Source organism: Hakea prostrata, chromosome 7 (assembly GCF_041222555.1).
Source record: "Hakea prostrata isolate BN-2017 chromosome 7, UWA_Hpros_2, whole genome shotgun sequence".
NCBI lineage: Eukaryota > Viridiplantae > Streptophyta > Magnoliopsida > Proteales > Proteaceae > Hakea > Hakea prostrata.
Window position 1 is genome coordinate 53580463 of NC_142606.1, and position 20487 is coordinate 53600949.

The 20487-nt window shown below is 38.6% G+C and overlaps 1 protein-coding gene across 1 annotated transcript; it reads right to left on the reverse strand.

Annotated features, from left to right (window-relative positions):
* Positions 1-12752: 12752 nt before the first annotated feature.
* On the reverse strand, positions 12753-20090 carry MKK6 (MAP kinase kinase 6). The gene is made up of 8 exons (XM_089164261.1): positions 19772-20090; positions 19490-19574; positions 18540-18674; positions 17278-17502; positions 17005-17187; positions 16624-16847; positions 13444-13489; positions 12753-13346 (listed from the first exon to the last, which is right to left on the reverse strand). Exons 1-8 carry the CDS (start codon positions 19840-19842, stop codon positions 13254-13256), a joined length of 1062 nt encoding a protein of 353 aa, XP_089020387.1. The 5' UTR covers positions 19843-20090; the 3' UTR covers positions 12753-13253.
* Positions 20091-20487: the final 397 nt, after the last annotated feature.

Below are 20487 nucleotides of genomic sequence, written 5' to 3' on the forward strand. Positions count from 1 at the left end.
GCTATGGATCACACACTCGGGTATGCCAGGTAGAGTACCGGCTGGGTGGATGTGACAGAGTGGTATCAGAGCCCAAAGTTCAAGGAAATCCTAGCCATAGAAAATAATAACGGAACATTCCTGAGTCATAGATTTGAGATGACTCATCTACTCTTAGAAGTGAATAATAGAACACTTGGATTAGAAACTTAATTAATAAAGCATAACTGGACTTTTGGAATAACATACCATAATTATACTTAAACAAATGTCACCTAATACAATAAAAGAAAAGTGCATAATATACAATAATAAGTGAAACAAAATGAACTTCATTAATTTCAAAAGTTTTTACAACGATTACATTTGATAATGCATAAATGGAAATCCTAAGTACAATCTATTTAGGTGATCTCCTCTGATCTCTAAATGCTCTGAAGTGTCCTCGGCCATCTATGTAATCTGAGACTCTATCCTATCATGCCGTGACTCCATCCTCTCATACATCTGCTTTTGTCTGACCTCCATCCTCTCTAGCATGGAAGTCATCAATCTCATCTGAGCACCTAAATCAGAAGCCTCTGGGACTGAATGTGAAGGTCCTCCTGTCTCGAAGTGTGGTGATTTGGGAATCTTAGGATACTTAGTATCAGCCTCATGCATCTCTATATTCTCCTCCTGATCATCAGAATCTAGACCAGCATCACCCTTATCTGCTGGAACCTCATCCTCATCCTCATCTATATCCTCCTCACCATCTGGACCCGGAGACCTCACAGTCTGAGTGAGCCTCATCTGCCTGATAGTCCTAGTCCCAATAGCATACCCCTAGTGTGTCAGTAAGCACGTCTGTGTCCTCAAAACTAACCCCAAAGTGTCGGAATATCAATGTCAGTAGTCTCCCGAAGCAAAGGTTCCTCATGCTCGGACGTGCTACCAGATCTATCATGACCTGCTGGAAGATGTAGGACAAGTCTATCTGAAAGCCCATGTAGATGCGGTAAATGACTACGACCTCCATCACGGAATCCCAGTTGTGATGTCCGGCCTTCGGCATAATGTTTCAGCCGACAATGCGACCGATGATCCTAGCCGAATCTATCATCTGTCCACTATCCCGTAGAAGGTAACACCCTAAGTCATCCCAAAGAGTAGCACATATCTCGTGAAGCTCGTAGGGTAGCAAGTATCTGTCCACCTCTACTCTTGATGGTATCCATAAGCACTGTCATGGATAGTGTGGCACCTAGAGAATATGTGCCAGTGCCCTAGTAGAGAAGCGGATCTCTGTCTCTCTGACCCTGCTCTCGAGAATGAATCTGAAAGGACGACCTGGTCCTCTAGCCTCCTCGATAGAAGTAAGGTTGCTGAAGAACAACCTCACAAGCTCAAGATAGACGGGCAAATCCACCGTGAAGAGATGAGTCCATGCCCTCCGAATCTCTGTCGGATCCTAAACACTCTCAACTCTCGTAAGTGAAGAAGCTGCCCGTACTCTATGTGACAGTACTCAAAGTATGCCTCGTACAGGAACTCTGCCTGTGGTGTATCGAAGCAATCGAGTAGTATGACCTCCTCCCTCGGCTGAGTTGGCACTCTACCTTTGCCTCGCCTAGCTCCAACTATCTACCCCAACCTCGTCCACCTCTCTACATGGTGTGATGTCTGTGGAAAAGATAAAAAGACATTGCTTGTTGGTATTGTTTTGAAAATTTAGCCAAAAGGGCATTTTCGTAATTTTCATCAAACTTGAAAATTTGGGGGAAATGCAAATTGAACATACTAGCATGTTCGCAATACTTAGAATTGCATGTCTATGATGTTTATTTGGTGAAAATCGATCGAAATCTCGGTCTAAAGTTGAAAATTCAGCAAGAAGGAATTTGGGGATTTTGCATTCTAGGTCAACATTTGATTTTTGAAATTTTGGAATTGGTAAGATCAAATTACATGTTCACATTCACAATATCATTTTGAGCATGTAGCATTTGATTTCGTGCAAAAACTCCAAGCGGTTTGTGAGAAATTGAATTTTTTCTAAAAGTTAACGATTTCAATACGAAAGCGATGTGAAAGTGCAAGATTGTGTTAGAACTTGTTGTTTAAGCATGAAGTTGTGCTAAAAACCTAGGGAACATGTTTCTAAGTGTTCCTAAGCATGATTTCTAGCTATAGACACAAGTAAAACATGGATTTTGTTGAAATGCAAACATAAGAAGATGAAATTGAAAGTGAATATGGAGATTTACCTTGTGTGAAGATGAATGAGTGTTGTAGTGTTGTTGATGAAGCACCAAACTACTTGGAAAACACTTAGGAATGCTTTAACACCTCTTCCCCAGAGCTCCCTTTCAAGTTGGCAAAGTTTGGAATGAGTTTGAATGGGATTTTGGCACTTAAAACCCTAAAATTCGCATGTTGTAAGCCTTGGTCGACTGACTGGTCGACTAGACCACTTGACCAAAAGAGACAGTAGCTCCAATTTCTGTTGAATTTTTGGAAAATGTGATTTTTGTTCTATGGATTATTGTTTGATGACTAAATGGATGTATTTAAGCATGATTTAAATTTTCGAATCATTTGGACTTGTATATTATGATGAAACTTCGAAATTCGGTGTTTTGATGTTTTCGGTTTTTGCAAAATGGTTACCTTGAGAAATGGTCGTGGTGAGATACCCGGTGATGGTCAAGATCAACAGACCAATACTAGCGATCAGGGTACCCATGAGATACCCAATGCCCCGAATGTCGGTAATTTCCACGATATTGCCAACATCATGGGCAATATGATGCAGCAGCAAGCAGCCCAATTTAATCAGGTGCTGACGGGTTTTATGACTCTGCATAATGAGACTCGTGCTGGTGTTAACGAAAACCATCATACCGTAGTCCCGAATGCGGGAGGATTAGCCGGAACTCCTCATACTCGTCTGATGGAGAGTTTCCTGAAACTGCAAGTGCCCACCTTCACGGGGTGACCAAGGACCCCTTGTTTCCTAACAAGTGGCTTTGTGAGTTAGAGAAGGCTTTTCGACATCTGCAATGTTCTGAAGCCCAAAAGATTCTGTTTGCTGAACAAGAGTTGCAACATGAAGCGGATGCTTGGTGGACCTCCACTCGGCCTGTTTTGGAAGGTTTGCATGCGGGTGTTGTAACGTGGGATTTGTTCAAAGAAGCTTTCTACATGAACTACTTCCCTGAAGCGGTGAAAGATGCGAAAGAGGCTGAATTTATGGCTCTTACACAGGGATCCTTGTCTGTGTTGGAGTACCAACAAAAGTTTGAGGAGCTTCATTTCTTTGCTCCTGACTCTTTGAAGCTTGACATCGCCAAAGCGAAGAAATTCTTTAAAGGACTGCGCCCTGCCATTAAAGCATACCTCACTGTCCATCCTATAGTGACTATGCTCAAGTGGTGTAGAATTCAAAGAAGTTGGAAGAAACTGATAAGGAGAGTGCACATGTGGAGAGTGCACATGTGCAAAGGCCCTGGCAGCCCAGGAATCCTGGTTTGGTGGATCGTAACGATCGGCGCTTTGTGAGACCTACACCCTACCCACTCCTGCTTTTCAGCAGCTCGGCCAGTTTAGACAGTATGGCGGGAATCGACCACCGTTGAATGCGAATGTTAGGCCTGTGAATGCAAATCCTAGGCCCTTGGTTCAAAAGCCCCTAGTTGCAGCTACTCCAGTGGGATCTAGCAATCTGTTTGCCTTTTTTTGTAAGCAAGCTGGTCATTTTGCTTGTGCCTGTCCGAAGAGGCCTGTCCAGCAGCCTGCTCCTTTAGTGAAGAATGCTCCTGCTCCTCCCTCCGGTAGAGTGTTCAGTATTTCCGGTACTGAACCGGATGCAAGCCATGATGTGATTACAGGTACATTGTTAGTCGCTTCTTTTCCTGCATTTGTCTTATTTGATACGGGTGCATCTCATTCATTCGTATCATCTGCATTCATCAAGAAGACTGACCTAGTGCCCAAGAAGTTATCTAGTAGTTTACTGATTAGGACACCTATTGGTCCTTCTGTGAAACTAGATAAAGGGTTAGTTAAATGTTCTGTTTTGATTGGTGAGAAGAACTTGGAAGCCAATTTGGTACTTCTCAATATGAATGACTTTGATGTCATTTTGGGAATCGATTGGTTGACAGCCCAAAAAGCTGCATTTCTTTGTTCCTCAAGGAAAATTCAGTTCCAAATCTGTGGAAGTCCGGTCTTTGAATTTCAAGGTGAGAGAAGAAGGATTCGTAAGAAGATCCTGTCTACACTGATGCAAGTCTAAGCCCTAGTGGATGATGCTTCATCTGAAGGCAAGGGTAAAGTAGAGAAAAGAGTTGACGAAGTCCAGATTGTCTGGGATTTTGTTGATGTCTTCCCTGATGATCTATCGGGAGTGCCTCTAGATAGGGATGTTGAGTTTTCTATTGATCTTATCCCTGGTGCCGCTCTGGTATCTAAAGCTCCATATAGGATGGCTCCTACTGAACTGAAGGAACTACAAAACTAGTTGAATGAGCTCATTGATAGAGGTTTTGTACAACCTAGTGTATCACCTTGGGAGCTCCAGTTTTGTTTGTTAAGAAGAAGGATGGTAATATGCGTCTGTGCATCAACTACCATGAGTTGAACAAGCTGACCATCAAGAATAGATACCTACTGCCCAAAATTGATGATCTCTTCGATCAGTTGAAGGGTGCAGCAGTGTTCTCGAAGATTGACTTGAGATCTGGATATCACCAGTTGAAAGTGAAGCCAAGTGATATCTTCAAGACAGCTTTCAGAACGAGGTATGGTCATTATGAATTTCGACTCATGCCTTTAGGATTGACTAATGCTCCTGCAGTGTTTATGGACCTCATGAACCGAGTATTTCATGATGTGCTTGATAAGTTTGTGATTGTCTTCATCGACGACATCTTGATCTATTCGAAGAATGAAGAAGAGCATGCGAGGCATCTAAGTTTCACTTTGCAAAGGCTATGAGAAAAGAAGCTTTACGCCAAGTTCAACAAGTGTGATTTCTGGCTCAAGAGAGTAGTATTTCTCGACCATGTGGTTTCAGCTGAAGGTATTCGTGTTGATCCCGAAAAAGTCCAAGCAATGGCTGATTGGGAAAGACCGAAGACTGTTATGGAAATAAGAAGTTTCGTTGGATTGGCGGGTTACTACAGAAGGTTTATTCAGAACTTTTCTCGGTTGGCTATTCCTATGACAAAGCTGACCAGGAAAGAAGAGAAGTTTGTTTGGTCCGACGCTTGTGAGAAGAATTTCCAAGAGTTGAAAGATAGATTGACAAGTGCCCCGGTCCTGACAATACCTGATAGTTTCGGCGGTATGACAATCTATACTGATGCGTCGAAGGTTGGTTTGGGTTGCGTGCTGATGCAACATGGTAAGGTCGTAGCCTATGCTTCTCCACAATTGAAAGATTATGAGTGGAATTACCCCACTCACGATCTAGAACTTGCCGCTGTTGTCTTCGCTTTGAAGATTTGGAGACATTACCTTTACGGTGAGAAGATTGCCATATTCACGGACCATAAGAGTTTGAAATACTTCTTTACTCAAAAGGAGTTGAACATGAGACAAAGAATGAAATTACGAGATTTTGGGTACCACCCAATATGAGATTCAGCATCACATAGGCTTGTCTCCTCTCATTCCGATAAAGAATGAAATTACGAGATTCCCATAATCGATAAACTGTGGCTGTAAAACTGAATTTACGAACGTGCATCATAAGAGAGTCACCTAGATAGTGAGAATTGAGCCACTGAAGTTCATCCAATAGCGATGAAAGAGGAGCACAATTAAACCCATTCAATAGCAAGACCGCGCACCAGATCCAAGCGGAAACAAGGCAATTAAAGAAGAGATGATCCTCTATTTCAGGCGTTGAATCACACAGTGGGCAGCGTAGATCTTCTGTAATTCCCATGTTAAAAAGACATGATTTTGTTTGTAATCTTCCTTTAATCGCTAGCCAGGTAATGAAGGAAAACCGAGGTTGGTGCAAAGGAAACCATATCAAAGAGGCCCAGTCCATTGGTAAGTGACGAACCCGAATGCATTCCCATGCACTTTGACGAGAAAATTTACCGTGTTTTTCAGGCAGCCACACTGGAGTATCTCACTGCAAAGATGTATAACAGTGGATTAATTTAATCTCACGTAAACGGTTTTGAATAACCAAATCAGTTGAAGATGTAATCCATCCACTCCCTCCACTATGCACGTTCCTTAACTGAGAGACACGATCCAAAGCATTTCTCCCCAAAGCTTGAGAAATGGGACAACTCACTTCATCTAAAGATCCAAGTGGCAACCAAGGATCACTCCACAAAAGAGTGCAATTTCCATCTTTTAAAAAGTACCAGATTAAGCCACAACCCTTAGAACGAAGCCGGAGAATTGATCTGAAAGAATTTGAACAATTCGTTGGAATTAAAATGGACCAGAGAGAGGCTTTGCGTAACCATCGATGCCAAACAAAATTTACCCAAATGGAATTACGGGAAGAACAAAGATTCCATAAATGATGAATTAAAGCCACATCATTCCATTCCCGTAATCGGCGTAAATCCAATCCACCTTCTGTTTTCGGACAACATACTTGAGTCTGAGAAGTAGTTGCTGCGTCAAAACTATTTCTTAAAGCATAAATTTTCAAAAAAAATTCAATTTACATTTCAAAAAGAGAAGGTGGTAACAGGACAACCTTGACACTACCTTGTTCCTGATTTTCAACCCTTAATTCTGTCACATTTAATCTCATGCGTTAAATCCTTCCCTTAAAATTTTCAGATTCTATAATATTTGCTCTTTTAACTAGTATCGCTTTTTTTATACCCATCAAAGAAAAAACTCATATTAGTACTACAATCAAGAATATGACATGTGTATCAGTAAGCGAATCAAAAGGTGAGGATTTAAAAAACAAAGGTATACATGAAATATAAATATTTAATTTTACTGTTATCGGATATTAGTCTTTCAGTGTAACACAAAGACTAATAGTCCCACTCATTGTAAAGTTCTTTTACTTGTAGAACTCTACTCATTGTAAAATACCACATCATGTACACTACCATCTCTATTTAAAGATAATGAAAGCTCTCCCCAGAACACAGTTGATTGGGAATTTCACCGTGGACGTAGACTTCATTCTGAAGATCGAACCACGTTAAAATTGTGTTTCTATTTTGAACATGGTATTAGAGCATATACGATCTGGGAATTAATTCGGTGATGGCAAAGATCCGGTCTTGGTATTTTTTTAATTTTTTTTTCGGTTCTTCAGAACCCTCTTCTCGGCTTTGTGCCGCATCTCCGCAAGGAGAGACGATTTGCTTCCCTCTCTGAGTTGCTGAAGCAGTTTTAGTTTCACGAAGCAACGTTGATTATCTTCATCAAGTCCGTTTTTTGAGAATCACAGCATCTTTAGGTCTCTTCTTTGTTTTCGGGACTTGCACAAACGTGGTAAGATTTGCTGCTCTGAATTCTAAATTCAAATTCATTCATATTCAGTTTCTTTGTTTGCTTGGCACTTGGTTAGTGCTTGGGTCTCACGTTTTTTGAAGCCTTCAAAAAACCCTTTTTTTTTTTTTTTTTTGCCTTTCTGCTTTGGGTTTAACGTGTAAACCCTTTGCCATTCTGATTTTGTTTCTCCAAATTTAAAAAAAAAAAAAAAAAAAAAAAAAAAAAAAGGGAGAAAGGAAAGGCAAAACATCTCTTTTAACCCTTTGCTTGGTTATTGATTGGTTGTTGCACGGGTAGAAGTATTCATCATGACTGATTCAAAGGTTTCATACGAATCTACTGGTCGTCTTACCTCCACCTTACTCAATGAGAGAAATGTTCAAAATAGAAACACAATTTTAACGTGGTTCGATCTTCAGTATGAAGTCTACGTCCACGGTGAAATCCCCAATCAACTGTGTTCTGGGGAGAGCTTTCATTATCTTAAAATAGAGATGGTAGTGTACATGATGTGGTATTTTACAATGAGTAGAATTCTACAAGTAAAAGAACTTTACAATGAGTGGGACTATTAGTCTTTGTGTTACACTGAAAGACTAATATCCGATAACACTCCCCCTCAAGTTGGATCGAAGATAACATCTGAGGTCAACTTGGACAATAGTTTTTGGAATGTTCCCTTGGATAAAGCTTTTGTGAAAATATCTGCAAGTTGCTCTTCACTTCTTATGAATGGAGTTTCAATAGTTCCATCTTGGACTTTCTCACGAATAAAATGACAATCAATTTCAATGTGTTTGGTTCTTTCATGAAATCTGGGTTGGAAGCAATGTGAGTAGCGCTTGATTATCAGGGAAGAGCTTCATAGGTTGACTAAAGCGCCAAATCCTAATTCTTGAAGAAGAGATCGATCCATACCAATTCACTAGTTGCGGATGCCATTGCTCTATACTCAGCTTCACCTTGGAACGTGCAACCACACTTTATTTTTTACTTTTCCAAGTGACTAGATTTCCTCCAACAAATACGCAGAAGCCGTAGTTGATTTTCGATCAATAGGATTACCCGCCCAATCAGCATCGAGAGAATCCTTCAATAATAGTGTTCCATTTTCTTCATCCATATACCTCGCCGGAGATGACTTCAAGTAACATAGAATACGGTCTACCAACTCCATATGTCCTTTGGTAGGAGCATGCATGAATTGGCTCACATAACTCACGAATAAGCAATATCAGGTCTAGTAATAGTAAGATAAATTAGCCGCCTACTAATCGTTGGAAACAACAAATATCTGCAGAGGAGTAGAATCATTGACCACTTTGCTATTATAGTCCATGGGAGAATTAGCTGGTTTCACACCCATTTTCCAGTTCTTTTAGAAGGTCAAGAGTTTATTTCCTTTGACAAATGAACAATCCTACTAGAGCTTGCAACTTCAATACCAAGAAAATATCGAAGTTTTCCCAAATCCTTGATGTCAAAAGTTTTATCCAAATATTGCTTGAGAGTAGTAATTTCGATGATTATCCCCAAGTGATAACTATGTCATCAACGTAGACTAAGACGACAACTATACCGCCATTAGTTTTCTTGACAAACATTGAAGAGTCGATCCACTCTTTTGAATCCAAAAACTATAAGGGCTGTACTAACCTCATACCACGCCGTGGTGATTGCTTAAGACCGTATATTGCCTTTTCAATCAGGCAATACCATCTTGATTTTTTAATGGATGACCTGGAGGAACTTCCATGTAAACTTCTTCTAGCAAATCTCCTTGTAAGAATGCATTCTTAACATCCATTTGAAAGAGAGGCCATTCACAATAACACTATTGACATTAACACTCTTACGGTGTTCATCTTCACTACGGTGCAAAAGTTTCCTTATAGTCAACCTCATATGTTTGGGTATATCCTTTGGCAACAAGCCTAGCCTTGTATCTTTCAATTGTACCATCACGTTGTATTTGGTTTTATAGACCCATCGACAACCAACTGGGTGTACACCATTTGGAAGTGGAACAATATCCCAAGTATGATTCTTATCAAGGGCCTTTAGTCGCCTTCCATAGCCTTATCCATACCGATGAATTCTTGGCTTCAAGGTAATTAATTGGTTCCTTATGATCATCAATGGCAGTTAAAAATGTAAGAAATTGAGGAGAAATACGATCATAACAGATATGAGATTGAATGGGATATTTTCGCATGATATGTTGAAAAGTCATGCAATCGATGGAAGGTTTAGAGACTCGAGTTGACCTGAACTTATATAGATGATGTCTGTCATTCTCGGAGGTGGAACCAATATTTGTGGCTCTTGAGTATCAAGATTTTGTTGCTCAATGTCGATTGATGAGCTATCGGCATACTTGGTAATGGGGTAGGAGCAAATTCGCACAACAAGTTCATTATAATTATCCATATTCTCCCCCGAATTTGACTCGCCAGATAAAACATGTGAGTTTCATTAAAGGAAACATAACGAGAAATAAAAACTTTCTTGGTGGAAGGATGATAACATTTATAGCCCTTTGTGATGTGAGTACCCCAAAAATACACACCCGAGAACGAGGATCAAGTTTGCTACCATGCGTGAGTGGACATAAGCAACACAACCAAAGACTCTAAGATGAGTCATTGTAATTGAACGATTATAGAGAACTTCAAGTGGAATCTTGAATTATAACACACTACTTGGAAGACGATTAATCAAATAACAACTTGTAAGAACCGCATCAGACCAATAAATTTTTGGAAGATTTCCATGAAAAAGTAAAGAACGGGTCACCTCCAGCAAATGCCTATTCTTACGTTCAGCAACTCCATTTTGTTGAGGTGTGCCAACACAGGATGTTTGATGCAAGATTCTCATATTTCTAAGATAGGACTGAAAAGGAGTATTTGTATACTCTCTGCCATTATCTGTCCGCAAGATTTTAATACTCGTCCGAAATTGAGTGTGAACCATTTTGCAAAAATCTTGAAATATCTGCAAAACTTCATTCTTGGATCGCAATAAATATAACCACGTGGCTGTAAATAATTTTACATTCCAGGATTTTTAATATTTTAAGTTTACAATTGGGGACCCTGAAACTCAGTGAAAACCTTCCCTCCTCGTGTTTTCTTTACTATGCAATTAGAAACTAGTGAAGAAATTAACTAAGTTGTGCTTTAAGGTACAAACCATTGAAGACATGCTAACTTTCGATGAAATTCATTAATTAAATAATTAAAAGGAGTATTTATAAGTTGTAGTTGGTGAAGCTGAAAGAGGCAAAAGAGAAATCCTCGAACGAGTCCGAATAATTGGAAAAAGGAAATCTCATTAGAATAAAAGTTCAAGGTGAGAGAAAAAAATCTATTACAATTTATTTCACTATTAAAATTATTCGTTTTTTATTTCTCATGGAAATGTACTTCAATCTTTAACAGAAAAAACATAGCACAATGACTCCAAATGAGTACTTTGGGAAGCATCCAAAGTTGAAGAAGGAGCTCGATGATGCAATCGGAATGATTATTGGGGTTAAGTTGGGATTTTGCTTGGGAGCTGTGCTTATGTGGCACTGTTCCAAGCAATGAACGGTTGGATTTCATTTTTGAAGCTTGAATTAAATCTTCACCGTTGATTATCAGCATGTGTAATAAAAGTAATTTTAAGTGGCTTTGATTCGGTTTAAGTGACTTTAATTCGGACCGTGGGATCAGCCAATTGCGAACCAAAACAAACCATATGATTACGGTGGACTTCAACATTGGATTGATCCACCGTCTTCCCCAAGAGCTCCTGGGATGGGAAGTCCAAGAGCTGCTGATTGTTTTTATCTGTTATCAAGTAAGCTCCAGGAAAACTTGGGAAAATAAATCTTAGGTTCTACTCAAGACTGCATTCCTATTCTTAGGCTCCTCCCAAAACAAGGATTTTTCTTATTGACGCTGCATTTAATCTCCAAAAAGTTTTTTTTTCTTCTTTGGTTCATTTTTTTCCTATTGTCTTGTTAAAGGGATCGTTCATGCTAGCTATTTGTTGTTATTCGTTTTGAACTCCGCAGATTCTTCATTGAAGCATAGAGTGATCAAAGCTCAAAACAATGTCTAGGTTGTCCGCAAAATGGGAAACCTGTGAAGCCTTTCAAAGGAGGAAACTTCCCTTGCTTTGGTAATGGATACATGAACCAACCAAACCTATATCATCAAGCCATGGCTTTATTAGAATGGGTGAGATGAAAGGGGCTTTCAAAACAATCAGCAGCTCTTGAACTTCCCATCCCAGGAGCTTCTTTACCAACTTTATTGCAGAAGTTCCAAACTTCAAAAGCTACTCTCAACTTAAAAATGAGAAGTAGCTATTGTCTCTTTCTTCCAGGAGCTGTTGGGGAAGACGGTGGATCAATCCAATGTTGAAGTCCCACCATAATCATTTGGTTCGGAACTGATTGATCCCACGGTCCGAGTTAAAACCGAGTCAAAACCACTTAAAATGACTTTTATTACACATGCTAATAATCAACGGTGAAGATTTAATCCAAGCTTAAAAAATGAGATCCAACCATTCATTGCTTGGAACAGTACCACATAAGCACTACTCCCAAGCAAAATCCGTTAAGTTTAGGGGAGTGACTACTACTGAAAATAAAAATTTAAAGGGAAGGATAACAATTAACGGAAGAGAAGGAAATTTTGAGGGGAGAGACAACAATTAATTTTTATTTTTTTTGGAAGAAAGAGACAACAATTAATGAAAGAGGAGAAACGGTGACAATTCGATTCCCATAAATTAAGTATGAAATAATTCAATAACGTATATTAGTAATTTAGTTTCCACCCCATAACAAGCTACATTTCAAAAAAACAATAAAAATAAAAATAAAAAATTCAATAGATGAGATTAAATCTCATAAAATAAATGGTGAAAATTAAGGACATCCAGCCAATGTATTCTCTCACGGCCTTCCTACATTTATCCTTTCAAAAAATCATTTTATCACACGGTTTCTAGAAGATCATTTTGTTTCTCAAGGTAAGTTAACACCAAAAATATTGTTTCTGTGTGGGTCATCAAATGGGTCTTAAATGGTTTATAACGGGCAGACAAGTAACCAAATGCTCTCCTATCAAATTTACCAGTTTGGAATCAGTTTCATGTATAAAAATTATGTTTTAGTCTCCTATTCTTATCATACATATCAAGTATTAACATCAGCTATTTACCCAAAAAATGGTATTAGCATCAGAATACAGATGATATCCATAATTCGGTTTCACAATCTGATAAAATTTTCTTTAAGGATGCTCGGTGGAATCAGGATCTGATCAATCTGGCTTCGGGCTCCTGTGATATCCTCTTTTACAAACATGTTTTCTCTTTCTCTAGAGGCCTAAAACAGCTAATTCACTTCCCAGTGAAAATGCTAACCTAAAACCTTAAAAATTTGTGTAAGGACCAACAGCTTTACATTAACAACCTGATCACAAGTACAAAATAACTTTGAAAGATCAACCTGGTCTACATGATCTATTCAGACCACTCCAATGGTATCTGATGGTCAAATTTATCATTTTACATTCCTGAGCAAGAACCCTTTTAAGTGGAACTGTCGAGAATAACAATCACAGGGGAAAACTACTTTATCTACTCAAAACATAAATCACAAGACACCATATTTATGTCTACTTATTTTGTATTTAAAAGGAACAATAAGAAAGCATCTTTAACTAGATGTCTCATCAGCATTGTAAGCAACGACCTATTACATATGGCTAAAAATTTTACAATCAAGGAAAAGTTTACCTAGGGAAGTTTACAGGAGGTTCTAAACTGCCCACTAGAATTCCAAGATCAATGTCCTGATCCTCAAACTTTTTGATGAATGGATGACTCTGCAAATGGACAGAGACAATCAGACATTAAGCACTGTTAACTTGAATAAAATGAATACCAAATTTGAAGCAATAATAAGAAGGCAGTGATGCTAACCAGAAGGTCCAAAGATGACTTTCTATCTCGAGGGTCCTTTTGTATGCTGTCAGCAAATCCAATAACAGCATTGAGTTCTCAGTACATGCTACTAAATACTGTTAAAGCCATTGTACTTGTAATCTACCAATTGAAAATGTCTTTATTGACCACAAATTACATATCGCCAGGGAACAAAAGGAAAATTTTCACAAGTCAAACTTCTTAAATTTTATTACTTTATGGCAGGAAAGAATGGCCTTATATTCTCGCAGCTCAACTTGTTTCTTAGCAAAAAACTTGGATATTACAATTCAGCAGTGAAGAGGTCTATACTTCTTCTTAGAACAAAAGTGAAATTAATGATGGTTCCTGACAAATTATGGCTCTATTCTTATAATATTGTACCCAGTAAACAAAAATTTTTGAAAACACAAGAAGGGATTAAGAATATATTCTTTGTTGAAGTTAACGAAGTCTTGGAGCTACTATGACTAGTGCCTAGTGCACAGGGGTGTCTGTGGAAAGCCCATTGCTTCCAGGAAGTCTTGGGTTCAAATCTCCTGGTTCACGCCTCTCGCCCCCTCCGTTGTAGAATAGGATAGATGTTAGATAGGACCTATACAAATAAAAACAAAGGCAATGTGCTAAAAGATTAGCTAATGTTCATATTTTCCTATAGGTAGACAACTTTCCCTGGTCGTCACTTTTGCTCAAACTCCTAAGTTTATTCAACAGAACATGCAAGCAATAAAGAACACAAACAGATGATGTTTCACCCTTGGACATGATGTTCAAAGGCCACACCCCTCACCGTGCCTTATGTTCTTAGAAAGCCTTTATCCTTTGTGTCCCCACCTAGTCCTTTCTCATCCACTATCACCTAAATGCCAACCCCAATTGCATTTTTTCTTCTCTTGCCCCTTCTCCCACTCCTTATGGGCAAAAGCCATTATCATTATTTTGCCCTGCTCCAAACGGTCCTTTTGGATTCTCTAGGGATTGGGTTTGGTTCTTGAGACACTTCTATTTGTGACTTGGTAAGCAAATTGGTGTTCAACACCTTGATCTCATGTTTAAGGTGGGACAAACCTTAGAAGATCACCTCCTAATCAAGATCTCTAGACTTGGTTTGGAGAGCTATTTGTGATGTCATATTCCAGCCCTTTTGGGGCTCAAAAGGGGTCTGGTTGAAACCCCCTCAACCCAAGAGTCATGGATCTATCTTTATTTTTTTTATTTGAACTAGTACTTTGTGAGTTATGATAGAATCTTAGTCAGTGGGAGGCCCAATTGGAATCCATTTTAAAGTGAGATTCCTTTTGGATAATTAGCTTTAATATTGCAAGTTGTCTTTCTTTAAAATTCCTTCTGCTTCTTTCTTTCTTTCTTTCTTTCTTTTATTTTTTTATTTTTTTTATTGTTGTGGTTATTAAGGGGGAACCTAGTCTATACAGGATTCCCTAGTTGAGTCAAGTTAGGTTTCCCTATTTCAGTCCAAGTCTTTTCCCTCCAATTGTAAGGCCATATATAGCCTACCCTACCTTAATGTAAAGGAGGTTGAATTGAATAAAGAATTAAGAGTCTGGTGGGAAACAAGTCATGGCTTTCTTCAAAGGGCCATGGTGGAATCAGTTGCATCTTTCTCCAATTTCAGCAGCATATCCTCAAGTTCCAGCAGCATTCTTCCATCATCAGCCTTCTCAAGTAAGTACAGCACCCCAGCCCCTTCCCTCCCCTTTTCTCTCACTCGCATCCCCCCCCCCCCCCAATCACACCCTCCAAGAAACCCCTCCCACCCCCTGCAATCCTTCCTGGGCCCCTCCCCCACCTCTATGATGCATCTAAACTCCTCCCCACCTTCCTAAACCCCTGCAGAACCCCCCCCCCCCCCTTCTTTTCTCTCTCAGCCCCCTCTCTGGCTTGCAGCAGGTCTGAAACAGAAAATGAAAGAAGAAAAGAGAAGAAAGAAAAAAAAGAAAAGAATCAACAAGACTGCCCAAGAATCATTCAAGAAATACCTTTTCCCTCCAGTAGAACTAGTTCCCTAAGCCTTCCCCTACTATTTCTTTCAACCCTAGGTGATTTTGGCATCTAAGATCATCCCTGGACCCTCCCATACCCAACTGCAGACTTCCTAGTAATCCTTAACATATCCTATATCTCTGTCTCAACCCATATGGATTTTGAGTTTCTCAAATCATCCCATGGGATTCTGTTAAAAGCCCAACATGTCACAAACACTACCCATATCAATTGTAATTCTTCCAATAGGTTTCTTGTTATCCTAAAATCAACCTACTAGATTTTGCTGAACCTTTGAACATCCCAAAACCTATCCATACAAATTATCCATCCCATTCTAATTTGACAATTAATAGCTGGTTCAACAAAGATAGATTTTGGGCTAACCCTAGATTCTAAGGAATTATGTCAAAGAATCCTTAACACTAGAATTGGGTTACATCAATCTAATTCAATGTATCAGCTAGGCTTCAATCTCTCCCCCATCCCCCTGTTTTGGACACCCCTAGGAACAGAGTTATTATTGCCTCCTAGGGTTTTGGTTCATCTCTTTTGCTGACTAGTCGGTTAATCCCTCATCCCCCCCCCTCTCTCCTTCTCTTCTTGTACATTCTTCTTCCCCTTTGAGTCTTGGTTAGTTATTATATAATTCATCCAAGACAAAGAAAATAAAAAAAAACATTCACCACAACTTCTGACAGAAACTTTGTATTAATCATTCTGAAATTCATTCTTAAGCATGCAAGTGATGATTATAAGGTCACCGAGAAGTTATTGGTAATTTTCATCCCCATTCCACATCCAAAACACAGGATAGACAAAGTACGTTACTTCAAACAGAAAAAAGAAAGTCATGATGTTGAACTATAACCTATTCTTAAGAACAGAGGTTGGATGATAAATCCAGCAACCTACACATATCACTCGAGTTTCTATGTCATGAGCAACCTGATTGAGGTTTCCAAACATTCAAACTAAACGACCACAGGCACAGTCCATTACAGAAAAATTAATTAACAATGACTGCTGGACAAAACATAGAAATACAAATAAAACTAATTAAAGGTAAATTCAAGGACTGGTTGAGAAGGTAGTTTGCAGACCAAGTGGAGATACAATATAATTGGTTAGCAAGATGAAAATGACTTAGTTATCAACTATGATATGGACTCATACCAGGATGATATAAATGCACAGAATTCTGGGGAGAACTGATCTGCAGGAGCAGAAGGTGGGGGTTTCTCCACAATGGCTTCCAGAAGCTCATAAAAGCTTGGCCACCTTTCTTGATCCTCAGACTGTATATAGGGGAAACGCCCAATGGCACATTCAAGTATTACAATGCCCAAACTCCAAATATCACTACTATAATCATAAGTACTTCCACTAATACGCTCAGGCTGAAAAACAGAAGATGCAAAACATTTATATTAAAGTTAATTGTGACCATGCACAACAGATGTTCCCATGAGTAATATATTTGACATAGGAAGAGGAAATGATGCCAATCAATTCAATATTTCAGTCTGAAACATTAAAAATAATAAATCAACATACCGCCATGTAATTGTAAGTTCCTACAAACGTATCCCGCTGACCCATCGAGCTGGCAAGCATTGCACTGACCCCAAAATCTGTTATCTTCACTTGCCCTTTCCGGTTAACTAGTAAGTTAGATGGCTTTATGTCCCTATGAATTACATGCCTTTCATGGTGCAAGTAAACAAGACCAAGTAAAACCTGGAATAGATACATTGAATATGTTAGTCAAAAGACAAGCCTTGGTCTGTCCAAGAACATTTGAAATCTGTAATGATGACAGATACTAACCTGCTTACAAACTACTGCAAGATATGGCTCTAGAATTGTTTTGACTTGCTTGATTACATCAGCCAGGGATCCACGGTCCATGTATTCTAGCACAAGAGAGATTACCCCATTGTGGTAGAAAGAGTGATAGCAAACCACAACATGTGAACACTGTGATGCTTGATTTATTTTTAGCTCCTGCACTATTTGTTTTCGGACAGCCTCTTGAATATTCATCTGGATGACCTGCAGAATACATCACTCCATCAACATCATGAAGCTGCTAAAGTACACTGCCAAGCTTAAACTCTAGTTGACTCAACCAAGATTTTTCCCTACTAAATGGGAATACAATAGTTGCTGAGCCTGGACCATTCATATCTTTAAGGAAATGCTAGTTGTCAAGCCTGGCCCATTTGCATCTTTATCAAATACACCGGTAAGATTCAGCGGAGATATCGTTTTCTGTCAAGAAAATGTTAAGATGAGAACCACTCATCGTGCCAGCCCTGGAGGATATTGGGGAGTATGACCATGGGGCAACAACAACAACAAATCCACCGACATTTTTGTTAATTGACAGATTATTCTGCTATTAGCACTCAACAATCATGAATATTCAACTATCTAAATTTTATGGCAATATCTACCATCAACAACATCACAGTTCAAATATTGCACTTACCATTTGGGCTAGTTTCAGGAACAAATTACCTAACCTTCTTACCTCAAGTTTGGTAAAAATATTAAACCTTCATAACTTCACACAGCAGTTCTTAGCTCTAGGAGAACCAATAATTTCTCAAAGCCAAATATACACGGATATATTTCTAGTTAACAAAGTGGATTTTACTGTACCATAAGCAACATAAGAAGAAAGGACACTGATTCCTTTAGTAATAATTCTTAAATTTATATCTGTGTTGCTTGACTTCTTGACCACAATAGTCAGCCCATAAAGAATCATCACTAGCAAGAAAAGATAGTTTTATATGTCTTTACTAATCTGGAAGTTGAACACTAAAGAAAGTGAAGTACATGGACACTTTGTATAACAGACATGCAAATTCTAAAAACGATTTCACAGAATTGTCATCAGTCCAAATAGTCATGATCAAAGTTTTCTCGGATTTAGGATAAAAATTAAATTCTCTAATTTTCAGGAAACATTAGCAACCTGTACACCAGAAAGTCACATAACATTCTGAACAAATACTTCAATTGAAATAAAAAGTTAACTTTCCAAAAAGGTGGGAGAGATAAGACATGTCCAGCATAATGACCTTTAGCGCAAATAATGTTCCAACCCATTTGTGGCGAACAAGTTGAACAACACCACCACTGCCCTTTCCAATAACTTTAATCGTCTCAAGGTCTTCCAATGAGAATTGGAAATTTAGCTCTTTTGCATCCGAGGGCTGACAATGAGAATATTACAACAATCTTATAAGAAAATTAGGCACACATAGGTAACCTAAAATAAACAAAACATAATGTGCCAATGGGGAATTAATTCATGTCTAAGCATTGCCTTCAATTTACTATCAGCTAATAACATATGCATGTGGGAATACTCATCAAGCAAAAGGAAAAATGACATGTTTGCAAGAGAAACATAATTATCCCACGTATCTCTATCATTATTGAGCAAGCAATGACAGTAAAACAGAGACCAAAATATACATAAACAAAACTGAAAAGACAATAGGAAGGGATTTCGAGTAAGGAAATGTGCTTCCATCTCTTTGATGATTAAATGCAGAACATATTGCATAATTTACACGTCCCTAAATCTCTTCACTTTGAGCTCCTGTGTTTGAAGTATAAGGAAATGATTCAACAAGTACACGTGGCAGAGAGTGACAATTTAGTTTCCTGACCAAAAATCCACCCTGGTCGGAAGTTTATCTTCTCAGTCCTCCACAGTATGTTTAGCGGATAGACACTCAACTGTGTCACCTAGTTAATTATATTACTTCCTACCGGAAGCACAGAGGGGAAGGCAACACAGATTCACCCTATGTTATGTACTCTTCCATCTGATCATGAACTACGATTTTGAATTTAAAAGATCATTTCCACGTAGAGGGTAAAACCCAGCGATAAAAATTGTGAAGAATGATTAGGGGCGATCATTGAAAAAACAATTAGAGAGAAAATCAATCAGATCCCGCATCCATAAAAGACAGACGACTCGACAACGTTGGTAAAGCAAGAACTAGCATAAACTTACACGGCTTTCCTTGTCTTCAGAAATTAGCCGCAAGCCTTTCTGATTCAAGAGCAGATCTCCATCCTGAAATGTGCCGCTTGCTGTCCTGAAAATTACAAAATCCTAATCATCATAAAACACAAAATAGGAAATCCTCAAATCAGAAAATAAGTTCTTCTGAAACATCAAGAAATTAAATAAAGTAAATAAGAAAGAAAACAATCTGAAAAAATGGACAAGAACAAAAAGTAATCCATATCTCTGCAAAAACAAGGAAAGAAAGAATTAACCCAAATTTCTCACAGGAAGTTGGTAATAGGGGTTTCTTGAGCAGGAACCGAGAGCATGAGCTGCTTTAATGGCTTGCTTTTCATGATGACTTTGTGTTCCTAGGGTTCTTCTGATTTCCCAGAAATCTAGAATTGAAATGGCAAGTACATAGGGGGAGAAACAGAGAGAAAGAGAAGGAGAGTATTAATGGAAGATGCGATCTTCTTTATGAAGAAGTAGACAACAAGAAGATAGAGAGAGAGAGAGACAGAAAAAGAGAGTGAAGTGAACTTCGCCCTAACATTCAAACAAGAGAAGACCGCGAAAAGTTAAACGGTGGATTCGGTTTCCCTTTTTTCCGGCGTATTGGGATTCTTGACCGTTGTTTTACTGAAAATTACTTTTTAATCCATTTAGTTAATATGGCGTTTGTTCTACCAAAAATAATAATAATAATAATAATAATAATAATAATAATAATAATAATAATAATAATAAGGGATTATTACTGTTGCCCCCTGTAGTTTGATTTATTACAATAAGCCCTGGTCTACGAAATACATTGCCCCCTCCATAACGGTGTAAGTAGCCGTAAGTGTATATGAATGCAATGCCCCATTAAAATTAAGAAACAAAAGACGAGCACCCCATTATAAAAACAGATAAGAAACCCAAACCAAAGAATTAAGAAAGGCAAAACCAAACCAAGGCCACCCACTAAACAATGAAAAAGAAAGGCAAAATCCAAA

Bases quoted from the DNA above. Each gene is read 5' to 3' on its own strand.
- MKK6 (XM_089164261.1), bottom strand. From the start codon at position 19,842: ATGAAAAGCAAGCCATTAAAGCAGCTCATGCTCTCGGTTCCTGCTCAA. The intron at 19,575-19,771 runs GTGAGAAATTTG...TGTAATTTTCAG, and splicing joins ACCCCTATTACCAACTTCCT to GACAGCAAGCGGCACATTTC. The intron at 17,503-18,539 runs GTCATTATGCTG...TGTATTCTGCAG, and splicing joins GAACATTATTTGCGCTAAAG to GTCATCCAGATGAATATTCA.